The 26,746-nt window shown below is 57.4% G+C and overlaps 1 protein-coding gene across 9 annotated transcripts; it reads left to right on the top strand.

Annotated features, from left to right (window-relative positions):
- The first annotated feature begins 1,530 nt into the window (after window positions 1-1,530).
- On the top strand, window positions 1,531-16,284 carry IKBKE (inhibitor of nuclear factor kappa B kinase subunit epsilon). Of its 9 annotated transcripts, none has more exons than XM_040985554.1 (22): window positions 1,531-1,733; window positions 2,143-2,238; window positions 2,390-3,876; window positions 4,294-4,434; window positions 4,715-4,844; window positions 5,363-5,544; window positions 5,664-5,824; window positions 7,070-7,180; window positions 7,371-7,550; window positions 7,928-8,124; window positions 8,720-8,784; window positions 8,854-8,945; window positions 9,074-9,160; window positions 9,519-9,594; window positions 9,704-9,816; window positions 11,290-11,366; window positions 12,138-12,177; window positions 12,745-12,846; window positions 13,416-13,512; window positions 14,103-14,188; window positions 14,311-14,382; window positions 16,002-16,284. In XM_040985554.1, the coding sequence occupies exons 3-22, from the start codon at window positions 3,547-3,549 to the stop codon at window positions 16,123-16,125; spliced, it is 2,463 nt and encodes an 820-aa protein (XP_040841488.1). In that variant the 5' UTR covers window positions 1,531-1,733; window positions 2,143-2,238; window positions 2,390-3,546; the 3' UTR covers window positions 16,126-16,284. The 9 variants fall into 9 exon arrangements, with proteins under 9 accessions (XP_040841488.1, XP_040841493.1, XP_040841492.1 ...); XM_040985559.1 differs by having other exon boundaries at window positions 3,714-3,876; XM_040985558.1 differs by having other exon boundaries at window positions 3,787-3,876.
- The last annotated feature ends 10,462 nt before the right edge of the window (window positions 16,285-26,746 follow it).

Consider the following 26,746-nt stretch of genomic DNA (forward strand, 5'->3'; position numbering starts at 1 on the left):
CTTCCCTCCTGGGGCCCACAACGCCCCAGACTAGACCTTTGCCATGCTGTCCACATAGGAAACTGGCCTTGTGGACCACACCAGGGAAACAAGGTGGCAGGAAATGTGGCTGCAGCCCCCACCTCTGGCCCCACCTTGCCCTGAACCAGCCCCACTCTGTTCTTGCCTTCTGTGTCTGCGATTCCTCTCCTCTCTTCTGCCTCACCCCCCTCTTTCCAAAGTCTCCTAGTGGAGCCCTTCCTCTGGCCAGTGTGCCCTGCTGCACCTGCTGTCCCCCTAGAGAATAAAGCAAGGTTGCTGATAAAGACTCTCCAGGTTCATCCTGGAAATGGGTAAAGGTAGTTATCTGCTGGGTCATGTTACAAAGCTGAGTAGCCTAAGTCAACAGTATCCTAGGAGTGACAAACCTGGTGGCCACTCTGGGATTTGGACTGATAGAACGACCACCTGTCTCAGAGGCAGGAGCTGCGGGGAGGGAGGAGGACAGGAGAAGTAGGTCCTGCCAAGGCAACTAAATGCTTGAGCAGACAAGTCGCATGCTGCCACCCTCCCCTGCCCCTATCTGAAGCACCAAGGAAGTGCACCAATGCACCAGGGAAGTTCAGTTCTTATACCAGAGCTGAATGGTGGGTGGAGCAGGGAAATCCTGGCAGGACCTTCTTCCTGGCCCTGCTGGGAATGTCTGCAGCAAGGCATGTGGCCCCACGCTGTCAACAGGTGCATCCCTGAGCAGGAGGGCAGGGTTCACTGTGACAGGGTGGGGCTGACAGAGGAAACCTCCAGGTGTGGTCTTGGGAAAGTCCCTCCAACATTCTACAGGAACAAGGAGTTTCCTGGTTTTAACCATGTCTTGTCCAGAGGATGACACACACACACACACATGCACATAAAAGCACACACCGTCACACAAATGTGTGTATACTCCTCTTCAGCACCTTCCCAGGACATTTCACTCGGGATGTGGAATCCCAGTTGGGAGGCTGGCCTATCTAGGAGTTGGCTCCAACATCTCTGAGGATCGTGGGCAAATCCCTGAAGCCGTGTGACTCTAAGTGTGCCAGTAAAATGCCTTACAGGCTCCCACATTCTCCCTGCCAAGCATCCAACCACAGAGGAGGCCCGCCACTGCATGGTCCCACAGGGCTGCGTGCTATATTTGGGCCTCAGGAGGAGTATTGATGTGGGTTCAGTGTTTGTCCACTGAGACAGTGAGTCCCATTGAGCCGCCAGCACTGGGACCCTGGACACAGGTCCTGGTCCTCCCTGCACCTCCCAGGTATGGGCCCTGGCTTCCTTGCTGCGGCACCCAGCCACATGCCACAGCTCCCCAGGCCTCAGTGCCTGGCCTTTTTGTAACTCAGACTCGGGTCCCACAACCTCCACTGGGGCTTTCTCAGCATCCTTTTTCTCCTTCCTGTAAGGGTGATTGGCAGCAGCCCAGCTGCCTGTCTCTTTAAGAAAGAGGGAGGGAGGGAGGGAGCCAGAGGGAGTAAGAGAACGAAATCAGGAAGTGTAAGAGCTGGGAGCCTCAAATACAGCCAAGCTGGTGTCTGGCTGGCTGTGGGAGGCTTGGAGTGCTGACTTCTGAGGTGGTACCAGGCTCCTTCAACCCGCTCTGCCTGAGGGTCCCAGGGCTCCGTAACCACCAGGAAGCTAAAGGATTTGCCAGTGAAGGACGGAGAACCTGAAAGGCTCCCGGTGCCACAAGCCCACAACTCCTGCTGGGAGATGGGGTGAGTGTGCGGCACCTGCAGGGGATGGGCATCAGGCTGGGGGGAGGTGCCAGGCAGCTTCAGGGCAGGGGGGCATGTGTCCTGTGCACGAGGCGCCAGTCTGAGGCTGGGAGGCTCACAGCTGCACAGCACCATGGGGGCCTGCGTGCAGCTTCTGGGACCTGCCTTCACCCCTTCCTGAGGTCCTTCTCCCTGGAGTCGAAGTGACCCCAAAGTCTCCAGGAACAGTTCAGGGAAAGGCCTGAAAATCCCGTCCTTAACCTACTCCACCTTTACCCTCCAACCCCATTTGTTGGGGGAGGCAACAAACAGGAAAGGGTTAAAGGGCTGGTGGCTTTTGATAGAGGCTCAAACAACTCAGCGCTGGCTGCCTCTCATCCGCCCTCCTGCCGTCCTCTTTCCTGTGTAGCTCAGTTCCCAAACTAGCCACAGACGGGAAGCCTAGCACACGCTCACTGGGGACAGTCGGTGCCTGACTCAGCTGCTTGGAGCACCCACGCACAGGGTGAGTGTGCTTGGCCTTGGTGGAGCCCCAGATGGTGGCTCCAGGCTCATTCACCTGCTGTACCATGCCAGGTACTCCACGGAGGATACAGCCCCCAGGACATGCCATCCTTGCTCAGCCTCCCCTGTGCCTGCTCTGCCCATAACCACAGGTCTTCAGCTACACTTGGACCGACACCAGGTTCCAGGTACAGGGACAGCCTGAGCAGGATGATGTAGGTGGTAAAGTCGGCCGCCCACCACCTCCCATGGAACCCTCCTGACCTGGGTCCCAGGATGCTCTGCCCCGGCCTCACAGCAGCAGGCTGGCCTACTGATTCCCATCAGCCCCAAAGACAAGCTGGCCAGCTTAGCCCGCAGGCAGCCACTGTGTAAGGTACAGGAAGCTGCCCTGTGCCTCAGTGACATCTGTGCAGTGCAGACACAAACATGGGACACAAAGTCTTAGCCAAAGGCCCAGCATAGCCTTTCCTCAAAGTATTTAAGGGAAAAGTGGCAGGCGCCAGGCCTGGCTGGTGACATGCTCACATCTAAAGCAGAGCGTCTCTTTTCTCTGGGCCCTGACTCCAGGCTGCAGTTCTTGTCTTTGAGGCACACACTGAGAGGCAGCAGGTGACAGTTCAAGTGACCGAGGCCCTGCCACCTGGGTGGGAAGACCTGTATGGAATCCTGGCACCCAGCCTGTCCTTGCACTGCTCTGGCCATCATGGGCCTTTGAGGCAAGAACCAGCAAGTGGAGGTCTCTCTCTGTGTTTCTCTAAGTGACGCTGCCTCTCTTGGCCTCTCAAACAAACAACTTTTTTTAAAAGAAGTATGTAAGGGGCGGTAGCCCTTCCTATGCTCCTACCCCTGGCATCTAAGAAAGGCCAGTATAGTGCCATTGAACTTAACTTGTCAGACCTTGCCTAGTACGACAGTGCTTTTGTGGGGACAGGATAGAAAAAAGGCACTATAGGGGCTTCTGGTCTCCCTGGGGGCTCCTGCGCCCCAGGGCTTGAAGGTCTCTGGACTCTCTCTCCCTATCTCTTGCTTTCTCTGACCTGGCTCTGCTGGTTGCCTGCCTGCCTGCTCCCCACAGCAGGAAGCACATGGCCAACAGGCAGGCTGGGTGGGTGGGGCAGGAGCTCTGGACAGATGTTGCAATCCTGGAGATTTGCGATGGTGTGGCCACCGCTGGCTGCCTGACCCCAGGACTGGCCTCCTGCACCATTACTGCTTCCTGGGACCATCCCAAGACTGGATGTGCAAACCCCAGAATCCTGAGTCCTCTGGCAAGAATTGACAGAGGCAAGAAGTCGGTCTGTGAAGAATGGCCTGTCCAGGGCAGAGGCCTGGGGAGCCAGGGCAGGCAGAAGTCCTATGGCAAGGAGAGGCACAGGGCCCTCCTGCAGCGCTGTGCTGTGCTGTGCTGCTTTTTGGAGAAGTTACTCAACCTTCCTGTGTTTCCCAATTCCCTTCCCCCTTGCCTGTGCCTAGGCTTGCTGTAGGCCTGGCTGCAGGCCAGGGTCACCAGCCTCCTAGGCCCCCAGCAGGCTGCTTTTCCGAACAGAAAATGCAGAGCACAGCCAACTACCTGTGGCACACAGAAGACTTGCTGGGCCAGGGCGCCACAGCCAGCGTGTACAAGGCCCGCAACAAGGTAAGGAGCGGCCTGGAGGTCCTGCCTAGCCCAGCACAGCCCTGGGCCACCTCGTACCCATGTGGCAGGTGCAGCTACTCTCAAGGGTGGCAGGCTGGGGTGGCCCCTGTATTCTGTGCTGTAGGCTGTTTTGGGGGAGGACACAGATGTGGGTAAGAAGGGGCTCCTTGGGAGGGTGCCCTTGCCTGCCAGGATGTGTTGGCAACCACTGGAACCAACACAACAGGAATCACCATGGCTGCATGCCCCCACCTGTGCATAGCAAGGGTGGGGGCAAATCTTTGTCACTTACCAGTGCCTCACCATGCACCCCCTGAGCTGGGAGAGGAATGAGGGTGGGCTTGGGCTGGGGGACAGCCAGAAGGAAACCCTGGAGATAGTGGCTACAGCAACCACCCTGTCCCATGTCCCCGGCAGAAATCTGGGGAGTTGGTGGCTGTGAAGGTCTTCAACACAGCCAGCTACCTGCGGCCCCGGGAGGTGCAAGAGAGGGAGTTTGAAGTCCTGAGAAAACTGAACCACCAAAACATCGTCAGGCTCTTTGCGGTGGAGGAGACGGTGGGTCTATGGAGGACCGGCTTACCCTCGAGCCCTCAGCATGAGGGGAGGAGGGTGGGACAGGCTTACCCAGTCACAGAGACCTGAGCAGACAGAACAGGCAGAGGGGTAGGGCGACCAGCGGGAAAGCAGTGACGGAATCAGTGCCCAATCAGAAAGGGCCTCCTGGATTCTAGCCTGGGGGATCTGTATGAGGTCAGGCTGGAAGTTGGGAGCTGCAGATGGGTGAGGGGGAACCTCGGGCTCTGGGGCTGAGCCGTAGGCTCTGTCTTGCCTGTAGGGGGGCAGCCGGCAGAAGGTGCTGGTGATGGAGCACTGTTCGGGAGGCAGTCTACTGAATGTGCTTGAGAGTCCCGAGAACGCCTTTGGGCTGCCGGAGGACGAGTTCCTGGTGGTCCTGCGCTGCGTGGGTATGTCCTCCCTGTTCTCCCTTCTCCCCTGCCCGCTCCTCCATTGCCAAGCCAGCAGCAGGCCTGGGCCCTGGGTGTAAGTCCTGGAGGGACACCACATTTCGCGATCCAGCATCCAAGCCAGAGAACAAAGGGATGCTGAGCAGCCCTAATTCCCAGGCAGGGGACAGGAGGAACAGACTGTGGTGGGCGGGGCCCTGGAGCCAAGAGCTGCCCATCCATCTACTTCACAAAGAACCAAAAAGCCACCAGCATTTGCAGTGGCAATTAGAATTTACACGCTTCTGGCCATGTTCCTTACCACAATGCAATAGACAGATGATTAAATATCCAGAACCGGAAGGCTGCAGCCTCCAGGGGCAGCGGGGAGGGAGCCACCATCCCTCCAGGTTCCAGGAATCCAGGTGAAGCCTCCATAGCCTTCTCTCTGGGGCTACCCTTGCCTGGCTGGACCCCTGGCCAGGCCTGTGTGCCGCTGGAGCTGGCTTGCAGCAGTGCCTCTGTGTGTACATGCACAGTGGCTGGCATGAACCACCTGCGGGAGAATGGTGTGGTGCACCGCGACATCAAGCCCGGGAACATCATGCGCCTGGTGGGCCGCGAGGGCCAGAGCATCTATAAGCTCACGGACTTCGGCGCCGCCCGCCGGCTGGATGACGACGAGAAGTTCGTCTCTGTCTATGGGACGGAGGAGTACCTGGTGAGGCGGGCCAGGGCAGCACCCGGTGAGGGGACCACCCTGTCTGCCCCTGCCCTTCCAAGTGCTCTGACTGGCACCTGCTGCACCAATGGCTCGCTCTGTTTCTCCTCTCTCCACAGCACCCTGACATGTATGAGCGGGCAGTGCTACGCAAGCCCCCACAGAAGGCATTCGGGGTCACGGTGGACCTCTGGAGCATTGGGGTGACCCTGTACCATGCAGCCACTGGCAGCTTGCCCTTCATACCCTTTGGGGGGCCTCGGCGCAACAAGGAGATCATGTATGGGAGCAAGGGGGCTGGGGAGTGGAGGTGACAGGTGGGGATGTGACAGGCAGGGCAGCAGGCACTCACCCTTGCCCCCAGCCCTGCTGTGTCTCCCCCCTCCCCTCTGGCTCTGGGGTCCTCCCTCGGCTCTCCCCAACCCCAACCTTTTATTAATCAACCTAGGGAGCCCTGCCATGGAGTGATACACAATCATGTTTAAAATATGCATTGAGTTGGCCTGGTACAATGGCTTAATCGGCTAATCCTCCCATTACAAGCTCCGAGATCCCATATGGATGACAGTTTCTGTCTTAGCTGCTCTACTTCTTATCCAGCTCCCCACATAAGACCTGGGAAAGCAGCAGAGGATGGCCCAGGTGCTTGGCGCCCTGCACCTGCATCAGAGACCTGGAAGAAGCTCCTGGCTACTGGCTACAGACAGGCTCAGCTCTGGCTGTTGAGGCCACTTGGGGATTGAACCAGCAGAGGAAACTTTTTCTCTCCACCGCTTCTACTCTGTGTAAATCTGCCTTTCCAGTAAAAGCAAATAAATCATATATATACATGCACACGAACATTTATCCATTTAAAAGGCACAGTGACAGTGGAAAATTTCTGCCCACTAGATTTACTCCCCAAATGCCCAGAACAGCCAGGACTGGCTCAGCCAGGAGACTGGAGCTCCATCCGGTTCTTTGTGTGGGTGGCAGGAGGCCTTGAAGCTTGAGCTGCCTGCCAGGAGGCATTAGCAGGGAGCTGGATGCGCCTGAAGCAGCCGGGAATGGAATGGACGCCATCCCGCAGGACGTGGCTGTACTGAGCCCGTGCCTGAGCCAGAGCGTCCTGTGGGTTGCAGGGAGGCCAACACTCCGGCCCGCAGCAGGGCTAAGGCTTGGGCAGCCGGGATGGGCCAGGCCGGGGTGGTCAGAGAAGGCTAGTCTTGCAAGGGACTGAAGGTTGGGAAAGCAGAGGAGCAGAGAGAGATGCTGGGGACCAAGCTCCACTTGAGTGCAGGTGCGACCAGCGGCTGGGTGGCCGTGCATGTGGAGAGCCGGGTTAGGGTAGGCGAGGGTGGGAGGCTCTCACCCGGAGCAGAGTGTCCAGGCGGGGCGGCCTGCCCAGGCGGGGCGGCCTGCGTGACACTCCATTTCTTGCTTCTCAGCTGCCTCTGAGCGCTGGGTGACAGAACCGACGCTCTGTACCCTGCAGGGCAGAGCCATGGGCTGGGGCTCCGCTAAAGCTGCTCTTGCTACACTGCAGGTACCGGATCACCACCGAGAAACCATCCGGGGCCATCGCAGGGACACAGCGGAGGGAGAACGGCCCCCTGGAGTGGAGCTACACCCTGCCGGTCACCTGCCGGCTATCCATGTGAGTGGGGCCCAGGCCTGCTGCAAACCCTTCTCTGCTGAGCAGGGCACGCTGTGCCCTGTGGTCTCAGCTTTCCCACCTGGAGCCTGACACAGTGCTCCCAGCAGTTCCTGCCCCACCACCTAGGGAAGGCAGGTCCGCAGCCCAGCCTCTGATGGTGCCATGTGCTGTTGGGGGAATGGTGCTGCAGGGGGCTGCAGGGCCGGCTGGTGCCCATCCTGGCCAACATCCTGGAAGTGGAGCAGGCCAAGTGCTGGGGCTTCGACCAGTTCTTTGCGGAGACCAGCGACATCCTGCAGCGTGACGTCGTCCACGTCTTCTCCCTGCCGCAGGCGGAGCTGCACCACGTCTATGTCCACGCCCACAACACGTACGTGGGCACCGGGGGGCGGGGCCGGGAGTGCGCCCTCAGTGCGCCCTGCGGGGGTGTTTCCCCAGGAAGGCACGTGCTCCCCTCCGAGGCTTGTAAGTGTGTGTGTGTGTGTGTACACGTGCGTGTGTGTGGGCATGTGGTGCACTTGCTGAGGTTGTGAGTTCACTAAAGCCCCCTGAGATGCTAGGAGTGCTCCTGGGTTCCAGTCCCTTCAACTCTGCCCACTGGAGAACACCCTAGCGCGCACACACAGCCTGCTAAGAGCTCAGCCCTCTCCGCAGGAGGGGTCTTAACTGTGTCTGGGCCCAGCACCCACCCCCAGGCTGCTGCCCCATGCCTGACCCCTATCCCTGCCACACACTCTGTGCGTCCAGGGTCGCCATCTTCCTGGAGGCTGTGTCTGAGCAGACCCACGTGGCCTCCCAGCACCAGGAGTACCTCTTCGAGGGCCACCTCTGTGTCCTGGAGCCCGGCCTCTCGGCTCAGCACCTTATGCACACGACAGCCAGCAGCCCCCTCACCCTGTTTGGTGTGACCAGTGAGACCCCGAAGGGGCTGGCCTTCAGGGACCGTGAGTAAGGTCACCGGGCTGGGTCTGTTCTTACCTTGGACTTGATCCCTTTTCTCAGTGGATGCAGGTCTGGGTTCTAATTCCGCATTCATCTCCCAGACGCCTTGGGGCTTGGGCTGGTGTCAACCTCTTATCTGTAAGGGCAAGGCTAGCTGAAATAGGCAGATTCGGGTCCTGGGCTCACCCACCACAGTGTTTGTGATGGATAGGGGAGTTGCATTCATGTTGGAGGAGGCTGGAGCCCAAGGGAGGGAAGGGGACTAGGCCAGGGGGACAGAACGTTGTCTTTCCTCCAAGTCCTAGGAAAAAAACAAAACAAAACAAAAAAGCAAAAAACAAAAAAACAGCATCCTTCTCAGTTGCATAATGCCGACTGCCTACTCCCGGAAACTCGGACGAGGAACTGGGCAATTTCCGAACCTATGGGCGAGGGTGTAGTTCCACAAAATGTCCAGGAGGTGGCGGAGGGAGACCACATCTGTTAAGATGCTCCGAACTTGGAAGCTGGGGGTTCAGTGAGAGTGGGGAGCTTGCCCTGGGACGGGGTGTGAGCTGAGACTAAGGATGGCTCCTCAGACATGGTCTTTGTCTACAGCTGCCCTGGATATCCCCAAGTTTGTCCCCAAAGTGGACCTGCAGGCAGATTACAGTGCAGCCAAGGTGAGGGATGGCCCTCTGGGGTGGAGGCAGGGGCAGGGGGTGGGAGACATACCCACCTGTGTGTTGCAGGGAATGCTGGGTACTGGCTACCAGGCCCTGCGGCTGGCACGGGCCATGCTGCACGCGCAGGAGCTGATGCTTCGGGGCCTGCACTGGGTCGTGTGAGTTCCCAAGAGGACCAGGCCTGGGGATGGGCAGAGGGTGGACCTTGGGATCACTTTTGCTTTGCCCAGCACAGCACCCTGAGTGCCCTGGCTTGGGCAGCCCTGACCTGGGCTCTCTTGGACAGGGAAGTGCTGCAGGTCTCATGCAGGCAGACGCTGGAGGTCACGCGGACAGCCCTGCTCTTCCTCAGCAGCAGCCTGGGCGCGGAGAGGTGAGTGCACAGCCTGGAGCTCTCAGACTGTCCCTCACCTCTGTCATTCCGCCACACCTCTTATCTCCAGTACCCCGCTGTGCAGAAGGGATAGTGAGGGAGGAGAGATGCCCCTATCTTGACCTGCCTCCATCCACTACATGCATGACCAGCACCAGTGCTTTGCACCTCCCTTGTCTGAGCATCCTCTGTCCCTAGACCCCCTCCTCTAGGCGGCCAAGACTGACCGCAGCAGTCTCAGGGCAAGCCAGCCCAATCGCCCTCACGCAGTCACCCCGCTTTGTACCTCTCAGGACTCTGCCTGCCTCCCCTGCCCCCAGCTGAGCCTGAGTACAGCTGGCCTCTCCCTTCCCTCCAGGTTGGACAGTGCAGCTGAGATGCGCAAGGGGCAGGAGCCAGAGGAGGCTGCAGAGCTGAGGTCCAAGCTGCGTACTGTGAGTGGGGCTGGAGGGGGGAAGATGCTGGGTGCTGGGGAACAGAGCAGGGGGCCAGCAGCCAGGCTGAGCTCTTAGCATACCCCCTCCCCTCCTTGGGCCCCCGCAGCAGGCCAGGCTCCTCTCCAGCTGTTCTCAAAGCGTCATGGAGAACCAGGCATGCCTGAACAGTCTGCGCAGGGAGCTGGTGAAGGCGAGGGATCAGGTACATGCCGACAGAAGGTCTGTGGGATTTTCCTTCTTTGGGGGTTGGCAGTGGGTCATGGGAAGCCAGAAGGCCCTGTAGGAGTCAACCCGCAATCTCTGGGTGAATCAAGGGGTGCTAGGAGCAAGAGTACCCCCAAACACCCCAAACCAGTCATGGGGAGAAAAGACTCCGGGCTCCTGCACCCATGTGGGAGGAGGGAGGGCATAGTGGGCCCCTGAGCAATGATTCTGCATGAAAGAAGAGTTCTGCTCCCTTGCTGGTGGCAGATCCTTGGCTGGTTCTGCTCCATCTAGCATCTCTTGGGCTCCTGGGAATAATAATAATAGTAGTAACAATAATAAACACTGTAACACAGTGAGGGTAGCTTGCCCTGAGAAACCACCAGGACATGCCAAGTTCAGAGGCAGCATCTGTCTTGGTTGCCATCAGGCGGGGCTTTGCAGCATCTAACACTATTTCAATAGATGAAAAAGTGCCCCCCTCCCATGCCACAGGCTGTCACTGCCCCCGCCTACTTGGCAGCCCTCAAATGGGATGGGGGGAGCACAGGTGAAACTCCAGGGGGAGTCTCCCCTTCTCTTTGGGATCCACTGCGGGCAGGACCAGGTCAGATGTCACTTTGTGGCCTCTGCTGTAAGCTTGAAAAGCCTTGAAAACTGCAGGGTTTTCTTTCGGGGTTCATTTTCTGTAAGGTTTATTTTTTTAGTTGAGAGAAAGGAGTAACAGAGCAAGCTTCCATCCACTGGCTCACTCCCCAGTTGGTGGCAGCCACCCAGGGCCAGCCAGGCCAAAACTAAGAGCCAGAAGCACCTCCTGAGTTTCCTGTGCGGAGGGACGAGGCCTAAGCACCTGGGCCATCCTCTGCTGCTTTCCCAGGCACATTAGCCGGGAGCAGGATCACAAGTGGGGCACTCAGACTCAAACCAGCAACCGTATGGGGTACCCAACCCACTGCACCACAGCTTGCTTTTAACTCTTCCAGCAGCAGTGAGGCCCTTGAGAGCCTGTCCTGACCCCAGGTAGGGCAAATATTCCCAAAGTTCTCTGAAGACAGTGCTTGGTTAGGATGTACTGGGCATTGCCCCAGACCCTGCTGGGTGAGAGGGACAGGGGGCACCAGGCTATATGTGCACCACATGGCTTTGCTGAAGCCACGAGTCAGTGATACATTCCGAACAACATGGCCCTGAGCCTTGTGGCTGCCAGCTCCCTTCCAGGGACCACCTGGGTCTCCACCCATCACGTGGTAAGCTCTGCTAGACAAGGGGTAGGCCCTGCCTGGGGTCCAACCTCAAAACCACCAAGCTGGGGTCAGCTGGAAGAATTCCCTAGGTCTCCACACCTCTCTGTATGTCCCTCCTGAGGAGGGGGCATGTGGAAGGCCCGGAACTGGCACCCCTCCTGCAGGTGCCTGGGCCCCACCCTTACCTGCTCACCATGCCCCGCTTTGTCCCCTGGGCTTTGAATCTGCTTGCCTCTACCCACAGCCTCCAGCAAATCCAGTGCTGTCTGGACAAGATGAACCTCATCTACAAGCAGTTCAAGAAGTCCAGGCTGAGCCCGGGTAAGCCCTCTCCCCAGCCCAAAGACCCATACAGGAGCAACCAGGGCCACTGTAGGTTGACACCTGTGTGGTTTTCTAGCCCTCACAAGACCCTGGGGTCAGCTCGGGGGTGGGACAAGCCCGGCTCAGGCCGTGTCATCAAGGGGCAGGGCAAGAGACCCTGGGAACCCACCCCCACCATACCCCATGCATGTCCTTGGCTGCAGTCCAGTTCAATCCCCAAATGATTGCAACAGCCAGAGCTGAGCCCATCCAAATTCAGGAGCCAGGAGATTCTTCTGGGTCACTCCCATGGGTGGAGGGACCCAAGCACTGGGCCGTCCTCCACTGCTTTCCTGGGGCCATAAGCAGGGAGCTGGATGAGGAATAGAGCAGCCAGGATAGGAACTGGCGCCCATGTGGGATGCCAGCGCTTGCAGGTAAAAGATTAACCAGTTGAGCTGCTGTGCCAACTCCAGCCCTGAGCTCCTGAGCCAGGCCTTGGTGCTGGGCTTTATCCTGAGGGCCCTGACATTCTTGAGCTACTTCCAGCTGCCCACATGTTCCCCTTTTCATACCTGAAGCACTGCCCAGCCTCCCAGGACACCTCCATCATGATCGGCCTCTTGGCCACGCTGACAATGTCACAACAAGTTGTGCGATGGACACGATGCTACCACCAGCCCAGCTAGGCCATCTGTGTGCACCCTGGCACCATCCCCAGCCCCAGGGGCCACTCTGTTTGCTGGGCTCTTTGACTAGGTGACTTCTTGGCCATCTGTCTCCCTCTAGGGCTTGGCTACAATGAGGAACAGATCCACAAGCTGGACAAGTGAGTGGCCTGTTTGCTGCAGGTGTGGGTGCAGCCCAGGGGTGGAGCCAGTCTCTGGGCCAGACCGGATGCAGAACCAGGGTAGCTGTGTCGTATCCGGGTGGGTTATCGGAAGCATCTGCTTAGGCCTGGACTTGCTGCCCCTGCAGCCCTCACTGGTCCTCTACCCCCTTTCCTACCTCTGACCTCTGCCCCGTGAGCTGTGCTATTTAAAGACTGCCTCCCACACTTCCGCACCCACCCCAGCTCCCTACCCACCCGCCCCCATACACACACCCTTGCCATGACCGTCTCCTCCATGCTCTGGGGATGAAGCCAGAGGAAGTGGGTGTCCCCTGAGGACCCTGGCGTGCTTGCACCGTTCCCTGTTGGTGCGCATGCTCTGTGCCACCTCTGGTCTTCAAGATCCGAGCATGTAACAATGGCTGCCTCCCACCTCAGAGACGTTTCCCCGCCGTGAGCCCCTGGGGCTGAGCACAGGCAGGGAGACTGTGGCCGTGAAGGGGCCCTGGGTGGACGCACAGGGGCTGAGCTGCTCAGGGGACCCAGGGCTGTGGTTCCCTACAGGGTGAATTTCAGTCACCTGGCCAAGAGGCTGCTGCAGGTGTTCCAGGAGGACTGTGTGCACAAGTACCAGGCTGCCCTCGCTGCCCACGGCAAGCGGATGAGGTATCCACAGGGACCCCAGGACCATCCCACCTGACCCTGCCAGCTTTCCAGGCATCTAATGGTGCTGGGGGGATGGGGGTTGGGCTGTTAGGGCTCATGGGTGGTCTGGGTATCTGGATGGGCCAGGCAGCCTGCAGGGTGGCTTCCATGCAGTAACCTATGTCCTATATTGGGGAGGCACCATCACCCCATTTCACAGGTGAGCAAACTAAGGTTCAGGCAGCAGGTGGGAGAATTTGTGAGAGCCTTGACCTCAATTTGTTCTGGGTAAGGGAGTGTGGGTCAGTTCCCGGTGTGGTGATAATTCCCCGCCTGGAGCCTTCCCTGGCTCTGTGCTCGACCACCGACAGCTGCACTGTGACCCAGCCCCACCTCGGGGATCCGAGGGGACTCTTGCCTCCTCAGTCAGAGCGGGGAGACTGGAGGCTACCCCTAGAAGGACAGAAGCAGTGAGGGAGGCGCCTGCATGGGACCCTCGGTTCACGCCTGTGTGATGACCCCGCAGGCCCTGGCAGGAGTAAGCCGAGCCCCATGCTAACTCTGCTCTCTCTCTCTGCTGCTGTCTGCAGGGAGGTGCACACGACCAGGAACAACCTGCGGCTGGTTGACTGTTCTGTGGCCGCCTGTAACACGCGAGCCCAGGGTGCCCAGGAGGGCCTCAGCAAGGTGCACCTGGGGCTGGGTGGGCAGTGCTCGGGGCCCAGGGGCAGGCACTGCAACCATGCCCCACTTCTGGACAGAGTGCTGGTCAGAGCCCAAGCACCTGGGTGTGGGGTGGAGGTTCCCAATCCTCCGATGAGCCCTGAGACATGGACTGAGGAAGATCGCCAGCCCTCCCTGGCAGTCTCAGACTGAAGGTCACTGTGAAAGCAGAGGCTGCAGGATGCTCACACCTGCTCCTTGCTGTCCTGCAGCTTCCAGGCACCCAGCAGAGTGACTCGTTCCTGCCTCCCAGTAGGCATCGCATGCAGCAGCTCCCTGCTTCCAGAGGCGGGCAGGGATGTGGGCTAGGTCTCTCACCCCTTTCCTGGCTCCCATTATGTCCCAGGAGAGCTAGGTTAGACCCACGGGAAAGCTGGCCAATGAAATCACTGATTGCAAGCTCAGAGCAGCAATGGCACTGTACCACTGCATAGCCTGGAAGGAAGGAAGGGCTAGGGGACCAAGGCTGGAGGGTAACCCCCAATCAGTGTAACCCCCAACCAGCCATATGGGAGCTGGCTCAGCCCTCTGACCAACACTGGACTTCCCTTCAGATGCTGGACCAGCTCCTGCAGGCTCAGGCCTTGCCATCCTCCTCGGCTTCTAACCCCAGCCCCGCATCCCAGGACTTAGCTCTCAAGTAAGTGCAGGAAAGGGGATGTGCCAGGGCAGAGGCCAGGGTTGGGGAGCCCTGCCAAGGCCTGAGGGGAGGAGTGCCTGAGGGCCAGGAGCCTCCTGGGATTCAGCCGCCTGTGTGGACAGCATGCAGGAGCTGTGCCGTGAGATGAAGATGGTGGCCTTTGACCTCCAAGACAACAACTGCATCATCGAACGGTGAGAAGCCCCAGCCAGGGGGGAGACTGCAGGGTGCCTCAATGGCATGGGTGCCCCCTCCACATGGCACCAAGGGTGCATGGCCTTGGCAGCAATGGGACTATGTCTCTGCATAAAGCCCATCTTTAAAAGGAAGACAGAGAGAGAGAGATTGAGAAAGAGAGTGAGCTCGCATGTGACATTCCCAATGCCCACAACAGATGAGCAGGGCCAGGCTGAAGCCAGGAGCTGGGAACACATGAGTGGCAGGACCCCCAGCCCTGCAACACCTGCTTCCTCCCAGGCTGCGCATGAGCAGGCAGCTGAAGTCAGATGCAGAGCCGGGACTCATACCCAGCATCCTGAATCTGGATGTGTGATGTCCCACGCAGTGTCTTATCTCCCTGGCCGAGCCCCTGCTCCCCATCTCAGCAGAAAGCATGTTTGCTCTGGAGGTCCATGGGCCTACTTGCATAGAGATGTCCACGGGCACCCGCCACTCACACCCTTTCTCCCAGCGACCCATCTGAGAAGCAATGGCCGGGTTGAATTTGTGGCAAGTCCTGTAGATTTGAAGCCTGATGCTGCTGTTCGCAATGACTGCTGGGAGATGTGTCCATCCTTGGGCTTCAGTGTCCACCCCGTCAACACAAATAGGTCCTCCCTTGTCTTGTTAATGTAGACACAGAAGCACCATGTCAGGTGCTGTCATGGGCATGAGTGGGGGCAGGGCTGGAGGATAGGAATCCCAACAAGCTCACAGTCCCCCCTCCCCCCCCGGGAAGACCAGAGGCCAGAGTTGGTGGTTTACCCTGAGTTCCAGGACGTCTTCAGGGAGGGTGCTGTCTTCCTCATGTCGCCTTGCAGTGAGGGGCGAGTCCAGCCTCCCCCAGCCCCATGGAGATAGCTTCTTGGCACAGCTTCCCAAACAGCTCTTGCAGGGACAGGAAGTTCTAACTTTGGTGCCCACATGGCTCTCTTGCTGTGATGTGTAGTCTATTTACAAACAGCTTGAGACTTGATTGACAGGCATTTTCACTTCCTTCTGCAGGCCAGTAAGCAGAGAGCCAAGGTAACCGGTTGGAACCTCTTTTCCCACCTCCCGACCAACCCTGCACGTCAGGGTCAGTTGGGAAGTGGGAAAAGTCAGAGACCCTGGCAGTGGCCTGGGGGTGGGGTGAAGTGATTCCTAAGTTCCCATGAAATTCTGCTGAGCAGTCAGGGATTCCTGGGGAGACAAACAGCTGATCCAAGCTTTCAAATGGCTGAAGGTCCTGGTCTGGGTTGGGTTAGGGTGGGTGCCAAGGTGAAGGGTACAGGCTTCTGCAGTAGGTGGGCAAAGCTGACCTGGGCCCTCCGTTCCAGGTTGGGGAAGGTCGTATCAACCCAGGACACCTGAGCTCTGCGGGGAGCCAGCAGCGCCACTGGCAGCCAGTTCCTCGGCACTACAGGACCCAGCCCAGGGCGGGATTGGGCCTGTCACAGCAGCCTACCTCCCTCCTGGCCACTGGCCAGGAGACATCTCCCCAGCATTACCGTACGCTGCCTGTCCCCTGAGAAGCAGCACAGGCCTGACTGCCGCACAAGGCTAGAGAGTCTGGCTGACCTGGATGTCTCTTCCCGCACTTCTCCATCGCCAGGACTAGAGGACCGAGCCCAACGGGACCACCAAGAGAAGAGGCTGTCCCAGGCCCTCCCACCCCTCTGGCTGACAAAGCTCTGCTCTTCAAGGAAGCAGAGAGGGCGACGGGTCACATGACCTGACCTGCTCCATGTTGAGGCCAGTGCCAGTGCCCAGGCTCCTGTCCCTTGTGCCCTACCCCAGGCATCTTCTGATTGAGGGGTGTGGCCAGCCAGCATCATCAGGCGGCCATGCCACCCAGTGCAGGCCTGAAGGGATGTGAAATAAATGTGGCCTGCTCAGTTTTCTGGGTTTCTGTCTGGGCTGGCTCTGCAAGGCTGGGAGGCCTCTCAGCCTGCTGTGCCGGGCTACCAAAGCGAGCTGAGGCACGTGCTGAGCCTGCTCTTCCCCGAGAGGGGCCCAGGGCGCAGGGCCTCCTCCCCTCCAGCCTCTGCCTCCTGCCACCTGGGGAACTGTCAGGGGCCAAGGACCTGGGGAGAATGAAGCACTGGTTGAGTCTCAAATTTTTTTTTTGAAGATTTATTTATTTTTATTGGAAAGGCAGATATACAGAGAAGAGGAGAGACAGAGAGGAAGATCTTCCATCCAATGGTTCATTCCCCAAGCAGCTGCAGTGGCTGGAGCTGAGCCAATCCGAAGCCAGGAGCCAGGAGCTTCTTCTGGGTCTCCCATGTGGGTGCAGGGTCCCAAGCCTTTGGGCCATCCTTGACTGCTTTCCCAGGCCACAGGCAGGGAGCTGGATGGGAAGCAGGGCTGCCCAGATTAGAAACAGAGCCCATATGGGATTCTGGTACATTCAAGGCGAGGACTTTAACCGCTATGCTACTGCGATGGGCCCATTCTTTCCTTTCTTTTTTTTTTTTAAAGATGTATTTATTTTTATTGGAAAGGCAGATATACAGAGAAAAGGAAAAACAGAAAGGAAGATCTTTTGTCCAATGGTTCACTCCCCAAGTGGCTGCAACGGCTGGAGCTAAGCCAGTCCAAAGCCAGGATCCCGGAGCTTCTTCTGGGTCTCCCATGTGGGTGCAGGGTCCCAAGGCTTTGGGCCATCCTTGACTGCGTTCCCAGGCCACAGGCAGGGAGCTGGATGGGAAGTGGGGCTGCCATGATTAGAACCAGCAGCCATATGGGATCCTGGCGCGTGTAAGGCGAGGACTTTAACCACTACACTATCGCATCGGGCCCTGGACCCATTCTTTTTTAAATTTTAAATCCATCCCTGAACTACTTGCTATTTTCCCCCATCAAAACCAGAACCACATCCCATGGGCTTCTTTAAGCATATCTTCCTGGTTTTCCTGTGTTGGCTGGGAAGGATTTGAGTTAGGTCCTGACCAGTATAGCCTTTTCCCAGCAATCTCCCCCTACCAGCCTCCCCTTAAACCAGAGCCGTGCTGTCCCCCACCTACCTGCATTGGAAGAGCAGTCGTTTGGAAAGGAGAAGCTGCTTTGGTGTGCGGAGTGTGGGAGAGAATACACCGGACACAGTGTGGCATGTTAGGAGGAGTCTTTATTGGCCAAGCTTGGTGACAGCACCTTCCACTACACTCCAGGAGCCACTGCACCAACTGGCTGAAGTCAGAGGTTTTTAAATTCTCATTCTCCAATCAGCTTGAGAGCTGTGCAGTAGGATGTTTCAACACATTTAACTAAGTGGCAAGAAGGGGGCTGCCAGAGCCCAAAGTTTCCATGTAGTCAATTAATCTAAAACAGCACAGTATGAGGCAGGAGGGGCCAGGTATACAGGGCTTCCAGAGCCATCTCTTCACTGTCAATTTACTTGAATGATGCAGGAGGAATGTGGGGCACGGAACCTCTGTGTCTGTGCTGTCTGTGGTACCTGGCAAGTGGGTACTCGTTCATCCAGCAACTGTACCCCATCACAGAAACAGCAGCCATGCCGGGCACAGACAGCAGTGAGCCTGACCCTATCCTTCCTGCCCATCCTTGGGAATTTTCCTGGTGACCTGCAAGCCCAGAGAGAGGAAGGCAGAGTCCTGCAGACTGACACCTGACCGCCGTGCTGCTGTCCCCAGCTCAGTGTCCCACGTGCTTGAAAGCTGCCAGGTGGCACCAAGCCAGCTGATGTCAAGGTTGTTATTCAGAGCTCAAGCATATGGGCTCAAGTCTTAGGGCTCTGGGGATAGCTCCCACTGCAATGTCCTTGGGTCATGGCTGGTCAGTGGGGTGGGAGGCTTAGGCTGAGGATGTGGCACAGCAGGGGGTCCCTGCCAGGGAAGTCCCACAATGGGCCCAGGAACAGAGCCAGGTGATCCTTGAGAGCCAAATGCAGATCTTGGGGCAACGGTATATAAGCCAGACTCTATGATTTCAGGCGTCATGGGTATCGCGGTCTCAGTGCCCTCCGATCCTGATGCTAGGCAGGACTGCTGCCATGGGGCTTTCCCTGGCCTTCAGAGCCCATTGGCAGGGCAGGAAGAACCAGATGGTGGCCCAGGACAGCCTTAGAATCCCCAGGTCTTCAAGCCCAGTTGCTGTCCCTCTTGGTTCCCTAGTGACTCCTGACATGGGCCTTTGAATGAAGAGAGCCGGTCAGCTGCTCAGGTTGGAGCTGAGCACCCATGGAGGGACAGGGTGCTGTCAGGTGCTGGGGCTGCAGCATGACCGAGCTATCCAGGGAGCCTCCATGTCCTGCCACCTGCAGCCACGGGATAAGCAGGTGTGCCAGCAGCTGTTTCCACCTCATGCTGCAGGTGTCCTGGTGGCAATACAGAGCTCAAAATGTAGGACAAAGTCACTGTCATCACAGGAGAGGGTGTTGGGGATCCACAATGGGGCAGGGGACCTCCTTGGCTGAAAGTGAGAGAAGTGAGCACATGCAGGCAGGTGCCGAGCATCCCTGTGCTGCGCGGGAGGATACTGGGGACCAGGGAGCTATGAAAAGGGAGTGGGGAGGAAAGTGTGATGGGGAGTGCAGTGGAAAGGGAGGAGGCAGCCCCAAAGGGGCTCCCAAGCCACATTAAAATGCTGGGAACCATAGACAGGCTTCAGTCACGTCAAACTGGCATTTGAAAAGTGCCTGTGTGGTTGGTGGCAGGCAGGAAGTGATGGGGTAAATCCATAAAGTGCCTGTTTACACCCTCCTCTGTCCCTACACTTGGCCATGAGCCTCCTTTGCTGGATGGGTTAGAGAGACGGAAAGTTCTTATCTCAGGTGGGTCCAGGCAGGCTTAGATCAGTGGTAGATATCCAGAAAGTGTCCCTGTGGCTTTCAGAGTCACAGTGACACAGGCTAGGCTGGGTAGGTGGTGGCGGCAGCGATAGAGGGCATCCCAGATCCCCATCTGGGGATGGGAGTGCAGTCAGCTCTGGCCAGCCCACATGCCATGGGCCCACTGTCTGTTTCACACTCAGGATTCCCAATTTCCATTCTTTCTTGTCCTAATTTAGAGCAGACTCCAGGACTCCACCCAGCTCTCCCAGATCGCAAATCTCATCAAATAAGGGTGTGGCCCCCATCTGTATTGTTTATCCGTTTCCCAGACAACTCCTACCAAAGCTGAAGTTTGGGGACACTGAGTCAGAGGCTGCACACGTCCTTCAAAGGATATGTGGATGGCTTAACATTAGGCAACACACGACAAGGGGGACCAGGCACTCCCTCTGCAGTGCCTCTGGAGCAGCTGGTGGGAGGGAGGGAGAAGCTCAGGAAAGGACAGGCTGGTTCCTCATGAAGGCCTAGACCTCTCCTCGCCTTGCCTTGAAGAGTTGCTCAGCTGGCCACTGGGAGTCATGTTTTACAGGGTGGAGTTCTGGGCTTCATTCCCTACCTCCCCCCAGGCTCACAAAAGATCCTTAATCAGGCAACCCAGTGGGAGGTATTGAGGAAAGGGCCAGGATGACCCGAAGTAGCTTCAGTTTATTTTCCTTGGAAGTTCAGAATTATCCCTCTGGGGAGCGTGGGTCTTCCCTCCCTGGTCCCCAAACCCTGGCGGGGGGGGGGATGTGATCAGAGATGGGAGAGAGGAAGGAAAGAGGAAGGGAGGGAGTGGGAGAGATGGAGAGGAAAGGGGGAGAAGGGGGATGAGGGTGGGGGACAGGAATGACAGCCACAGCCAGACTGCAGCAGGAGCAGCTCGGGTAGAGTGGGCCATGAGGGCAGGGCTAACCCATGAGGTCATCCCAGCCAATGTGCCTGCGCCCCTCTGTCGTACCCTATCCCTGGCACCCTGCCACCACGCTGGGCACAGAGCTGGCTCTGTGCTGAAATTTCAGTGGCTATGGCTTGGAGCCTCCCCTCCAGCTGAGAGCAAAAGCTGCTGACAATTCTGCCTGGAATATCTGAGTTTTCCCAATGCGGAAAGAAGGAACACACACACAAGTCAGCCTTATCATAAAATTGGCACAGTGGCTGGGGAGGGAAAAATTCCATAACGGAGATGCAGAGGGAGGTGGCGCCACCAAACTGGTGTAAAAGGAACCTGACTCCCCCTCCCCACCCATCCCTGCTCACATCATTCATCCCCCTCCCCCAGGTCTGTCCTTGTTTATCTCCATGTCCTGTCAAGGGCGCTGGGAGCCCTGGAGCCCTGGCGCCCACTCTAGCAGCCCTCACCCCAGCCAGTTAGAAGCATGCAGAGGGGGGACATGCACCAGGGTGAGCAACATCTTCAGGAATGATCGGGGTTTTGCCAGCACTACCCCACTTCTACACACTCTGGGTACCTTCTGGTTTCCTTAACCCCAGTCATTCCTCCAGTTCCCCTGTCCTGGGCGCATTAGTCCTGGCTTAAACAAAACCTGGGAGATAAGCCCTAGTGAGGCACCACTGGGGGCAATGGCTGCATCCTTTCCTTAGAGGGCACCTCCTAACAGCCCTCCAAGGAGGGATCAGAAAGACCACCAAAACCCAAGTGAGGGAGGGGAGACCCAGAAGTTTCACTGTGACTCACGCTAGGGTGACACGGGTGTTAAGTAGGGACACAAACCACTTGCTGGGGGAGCCCAGAAGAAGGAGCCATGCAGTGGGTGAGGGACCTTGGGAAGACTCTGTGGAGGACCTAGCCTTGAACTAGACCTTGAAAGTAGAACAGTGTTTTGATGGAAAGAAAAGGCTGAGGCAAAAGTTTGCCAAATATACAACTGTGTAACTGTACCTGGAAATGAGATCTGTGATTTTTTTTAAGCCCTTCCTTCTCACCACCCCAGCTGGGTAACACTAAGTTCAGGGAACTAAGTCCAGTCAGTGGCACCTGGTTAGTCCCATCATTTCTCCAAGCCTTGATGTTCTCATCTATCAAGTGGGAACACCATGCTCATTTTCCAAAGTTACCACAAAGGAGTTGAAGTCGAAGGTGCCTGATGTATCATAGGTGCTTAGTGCACACTTCTGGAGCAGAAACACATTGCATACAGCGTTTCCCAAGGGACTCCCACAGGTACAATGCAGTTCTCCAACAGTACTCCAGCCAGTCCCTGCGCACAGTCAGTCACAGGATGTGTTCCCGCCCCCACCACAACTCAATCATTGCTGGCCATTCCTATGCTTGGGGAGCTGAGCTGAGCCCACCTGAAGCCCACCTGCCCAAGAGAGGAACATGGGGGTGGGAGTTCTCACACTGAACAAGGAGCATGAGTTCTCCCCCAGGGTCCATGGAGGGGTCCTGTCTTAGCCTATCTTTTACCTTTTTCTCTATATGAAGATTTGCATGGTGCTGGTGGACCTTGGGCTCCTAGGACAGCATGGTGGATAGCAGAGGTTTGCAGGGTAGATGAACGAAGAAGAGCTCCATGCCCTTAACAATGGCAGTGGTCAGTATGGCTGCCTGTTGCCTGTTTCCAGTTCTTTTTTCCATTCTGGGCACAGGGGAGGCTCTCACGGTTTGTTGGTTTGTTTCCCACCCATAGGCTGGGGCCATGTAACTTGTTCTGGCCCGTGAGTTAGGAGCGGGAATGAATGGAGCATTGATTCTACTCATTGACTTTCACTTTTTTTTTCTTAAAGATTTATTTAATTTTTTATTACAAAGTCAGATGTACAGAGGAGAGACAGAGAGGAAGATCTTCCATCCAATGGTTCACTCCCCAAGCAGCTGTAATGGCTGGAGCTGAGCCAGTCCAAAGTCAGGAGCCAGGAGCTTCTTCTGGGTCTCCCATGTGGATGCAGGGTCCCAAGGCTTTGGGCCATCCTTGACTGCTTTCCCAGGCCACAGGCAGGGAGCTGGATGGGAAGCAGGGATGCCAGGTTTAGAACCGGTGCCCATATGGGATCTCAATGGATGCAAGGTGAGGACTTTAGCCACTAGACTACCATGCCAGGCCCTGACGTTCATTTCATCTGAAAAGCAGAGATCTTTCACCTGTTGGTTCGCCTTCTCAAAAACCTGCAAGAGTCAGGGCTGGGCTGGGACAGAGTCAGGAGGCCAGAATTCAGTCAGGATTTCCCCTGTGGGCAGCAGGGGGCCAGGCACTAGAGCCATCATCTACTGCCTCCTAGCATGTGCTCTAACAGGAAGCTTAAAATCAGAAACAGAGGCTGACACTCAAAGCAGCCTCCTGGGCAGTGAGCTCCACCCTGTGCCAAGTGCTGGCCTCATACTGGAACTTTCCAATGCTTGTTTGGGGACCCCCCCCCCGCAGGCTCTCCTTCTGTCCCTGTGACTTGCTCACTGCCCTACTGGCAGGGGTCCCTGAGGGACTCCCATAAGGAGAGGTTGCAAAGGGAACTAACACGTGTGGGTGAGAAGGCATTGCCGTTCACAGGCACTGTGGTGTGGGGGCTTGCTTATTGCTGTAGCCCAGCCCACCTGGTCCTGACTGAATTAGCAACCCCAGGGGGACTCTGGCACAGCTACTGATCAGCATCCCATGCAATTTCTGGGGATTTCAGATGACTTCAGAAGCCTTGAAGACCACCCTGCTCTGGGCTTCCCTTCTCCCTACCAGAGGGCTCAGGGCAGAGGGGTGTAGGTCCCCGGAAACCAGCATGGGATACCCTGTGATGTGATGTGACCTCGCTCACTGACCAAGCTGGTTGACAGCTCCAAGCTGATTGTGCTGATCCTCCCCCTAGAATAAGAGGGGAGCAGGTCAGCCACTCTGTTGAGTCCCAGGCCGAGGGCAGGCACCAGGGTCTTACTTTGGTAGCCGGGACGACCAAAGAGAAATCCACAAAATGGTGACGGTTGGGCATGAGACAGCAGGCTGTATGCTGCCTGAGCAGGGAGACCTGCCTCTCCGCAGTCCTTGCTCCCTGGAGAGCGAGCAGTGAGTTGTGGCAGAGTACGTGTACACATGTGACTACATTGTATGTGTATGCGTGAGTCTGCATGTGTGAGTACATGTATATGCATGTTGGATGTGTGTGAATCCATGTGTGTATGTATCTGTGACATGTACATTTGTGTAACTATGCATGTGTATGCATTGTATATCTGTATGTGTACATATGAATATGTAAGTGTGTATATGTGTGCATGTGCAAATACATGTGCATGTACGTGTGTGTGTCTTGCGGGCGCTGGGGGCTGGGCTGGGCAGGCCGCCATCAGAGAGGGCAAGTTCCCTGCAGGAGTCTGGAGGATGCAACCGCTGCGCTGACCTCAGTTTCTTGGCCCAAGCAGATGAACTTTGCGATAAACTTGGTGAACTTTCTTGATTGATTGCATGAAGTTGTTATCTTCATTTTCATCTCAGTTCCCATCCCAGAAGTCCAGTGGAGGGCCCTGGCCCTGCACCCCCTCCTCCGCCGCTGTCAGAGCAGGGCTCAGAGCAGCTGTCCCATGCCTCTAAGTCAGTGCGGCAGCTGGAAGCAGACGCGGGAGCATTCTTCAGCATAGTTCAGATAACTGGGCAGGATTTTATGCAGGATTATTCCAAATTGTCCTCTGTCTCCTACTGCTAGAGTTGATGTTCACCCCCAAGGGTCGCCCCATTCAGGGAATCTGGCTGGGCGGCCCAAACCAGATTTGGGGGCTGGGGAGGACAGAGATGGATCCAACTTCCATCTGCTGGCTGTGCCAGGCTCAAGCCTATCACCTCTCTGGGTCTCCTACAGGGGTGGCAGGGATCCAAGCGTTTGAGCCATCTTCTGCTGCTTTTCCAGGTGCGTTAGAAGGGAGCTGGATCAGAAGTGGAGCAGCTGGGTCTCAGACTGAACCACTAATATGGGATGCCCCTTGCAGACTAAGCCTAACCCACTTCTGGCTCCCAAGGCTGTGTTCTGTGTCATAATCCTGCTAATGTCACCCACAGCTCAAGTTGGGATCCATGCCCTAGTCCCCAGCAGGGACACTCCTGGGAGGGAGTGATCTCCAAACCTATTCCAAGCCCTGGAGCTGGATGGAGAGGAAAGGTGGGGACTAGTAGGGTTTTCTAGGCGATACAGCTTTCTCCCACAGCCTGGAGAAGACAATTTGCAGAACACGTGGGAATAGGAGCTCATAAACGCAAAGTGCTCTTTTGCTTTCACAGAGTCGGCAGGAAGCATCCTCCCAGGATTCCAGGCTGGGGCCTTCTCAGGTACCATCCCCCCCCAAGTTCATCTGTCTTTATGGGAAGAGAACCCAAGAGCTTATTCAGACTGGGCTTCTCAGAGCCCAGAGCAGCCTGGGAACTTGTTGAAGATGCAAAATCCCAAGCCCCAGCCCAGACCCAAGGAATCAGACACTGCAGGGGTGGAGCCCTGGAACCTGCGATTGGACGATTGGAAGGCCCGCCAGGTGAAAGTGACGCCCCATGTCTGGTAGGGTCTGAAAGTTGCAGAGAAAGAAGCAAAGGCGGAGGAGCAGTGGAGCAGGGCTGGCGGGCCTGTTGTCCACATCCTTCCGTCTGCGCTCCTCCTGCTTCCTGCACTGGGTCAGGGGAGGGGCTAGTTGACCCCCTTGGGCCACTCTTCCCTTCCACACAGCGATCACCTCCTGGAGCTGAGAAGCAGGGTCCCCTGGTGACACACAGAAACCTAGGAACTCCCCTCCCTGCCACCATGCCCCTGCGATCACCACCCCCAACCACGAGGCAACTCATGGGCAAAGCAGGCTGGGAACTCCCCTGACACTGGATCCAGAAATTTTAGGAATTACCTAAATAAAAAAGCCAAAGTAATGATTCCCCTGCTGGTCACTAGGGGGAGCCCCACCTCTGGCCTGGGAAGAACAGGGAGCCACTCTGGAGAGCTAGAAATATTTCCATACGGGTGCCCCTCCCGGAGGTTTGGAGGGGACAGGTTGTCCACCACCTCCTCCCACACCGAAAACCCTGAATGCCCAAGGCCCTCACATAAAGCCACCCGGCGTCCGAATATAACCCCTGCAGGCCCCGTCCGTGTACTTTACCTATCTCCAGCATCCTACACTGGTTTAGGGGAAATCACAAGAAAAGCAGAGTGTCTATATCCGCAGAGACGCTGTTTTTTTTCCTGAACATTTCCCATCGGTGTTTGGTTGGATCTGGAGGTACAGGCTTTCTGGGAACAGAGGGTTCCGCGATATTCCCAAAGCTGGTGGCTGGTAACCTCTTGGAAACCAACCCAAATGTACCTGGTGTTTTCAGGAGGAAAGGAGTGCTGTGTGACTACTAAATCAGGATAAAGTGGCCAGCAGCCAAAAGTACCTACTGTTGCTCCAAGCCCTGCCCATTTTATAGTCAGGAAAACTGGGGCGAGAGGCTCTGGGCGGGAGTGGACCCTAGCAGGCAGGAGCCATGAATTCAAAGACCCCAGGAGTCTTGATCCTGCTGGCTCCTTCCTCCCCAACCCCCCAGGACAAGCGGCTGTCTCCACCGGGGGCCTGGTTAGGACCCACTTAGAAGCAGAAAGAAGAGGCCCCATACGTGGTCGAAAATTTAGAATTTTCAGGATGGTAACAGAGGGCGCAGGGCTTAAGTGCTGAACCTGGTTGGATCCAGGCTGGGGAGAAAAGCCAGGCGCAAAACAAGGCGTGCGCATCGGGACCGAGATTCCCGCAGTACAGGCTGAGATATGGATCGGAGTGAAAGCTTCCCAGGCCCCGTGCACGGGACACGAGGCATGGGGCACCGAGCCTTACTCCTAACGCAGGACCTTCCGGGAAAGCAGAGTCAGCTGAGCTGGGCTGGGCAGGGCAGCTGAGGACGGGGAAACCCGGCGCGGATGGAAGTCGCTCTGCGGGCCGCCGCCGCCCGGGTGCGTGCGTCCTCCCCTCCCTTCCCCCCCGCGTCTTGGGACTCGGTTCGACTGCGGGACGCCAGCGGGCATCCCCGAGGGGCATCCCCGATGGGGGCGGCGGCCGACAGGGAAAGAACGAAAAGAGTGCGACCCTGGGCGAGCGTTGAGGGCCAACCCCTGGCTGCATTGCCCTCTTCGTCGGACCCCAACCTTGGCCGGTCCCTGAATCCTGCGCGCGTGAGCTCGCTGGGTGTGCGGGTGCAGGTGGGGTTGGGTTCGGTGCCGGGAAGCTGTGAGCGAGCGCGAAAGGCCAGGGCCGCCGCAGAGGCGCCTCCAGAAACGCGCCTTCAGAGTTGCAGAGTACAGAGTTCTCGGGCGCAGCACTTCCCGGGGTGGCAGCTGGCAACTGCCCCACCACCCAGCCCCGCACTCGTCCGGGTGCAGCCAGCCACCGGCCAGGTCCCGTCGCCCCGCAGCCGTCCCCTAAGGTCGCCCTTCCTGCCTTTCTGAAGTCTCCCCGCCTCCGCCCCGCCCCGCGGCTGCGGTCCCTTTAAAGGCGCGTTCGCGTGGGGCCGCCTCTTCTCTCGGGGCTGGCTCGGGAGTAACGCAGTTGGCGCCGCCACCGCCACTAGCCCGGC

This window comes from Ochotona curzoniae, unplaced genomic scaffold (assembly GCF_017591425.1).
Source record: "Ochotona curzoniae isolate NIBS_2020 unplaced genomic scaffold, NIBS_Ocur_1.0 contig_430, whole genome shotgun sequence".
NCBI classification, from domain to species: Eukaryota; Metazoa; Chordata; class Mammalia; order Lagomorpha; family Ochotonidae; genus Ochotona; species Ochotona curzoniae.

Excerpts from the sequence above, each read along its gene's own strand:
- IKBKE (XM_040985553.1), top strand. The coding sequence starts at position 3,547 with ATGGCCTGTCCAGGGCAGAGGCCTGGGGAGCCAGGGCAGGCAGAAGTC. Across the intron at positions 8,946-9,073 it reads CGGGGCCTGCACTGGGTCGT|GGAAGTGCTGCAGGTCTCAT; the intron begins GTGAGTTCCCAA and ends TCTCTTGGACAG. Across the intron at positions 14,189-14,310 it reads TCCCAGGACTTAGCTCTCAA|CATGCAGGAGCTGTGCCGTG; the intron begins GTAAGTGCAGGA and ends CTGTGTGGACAG.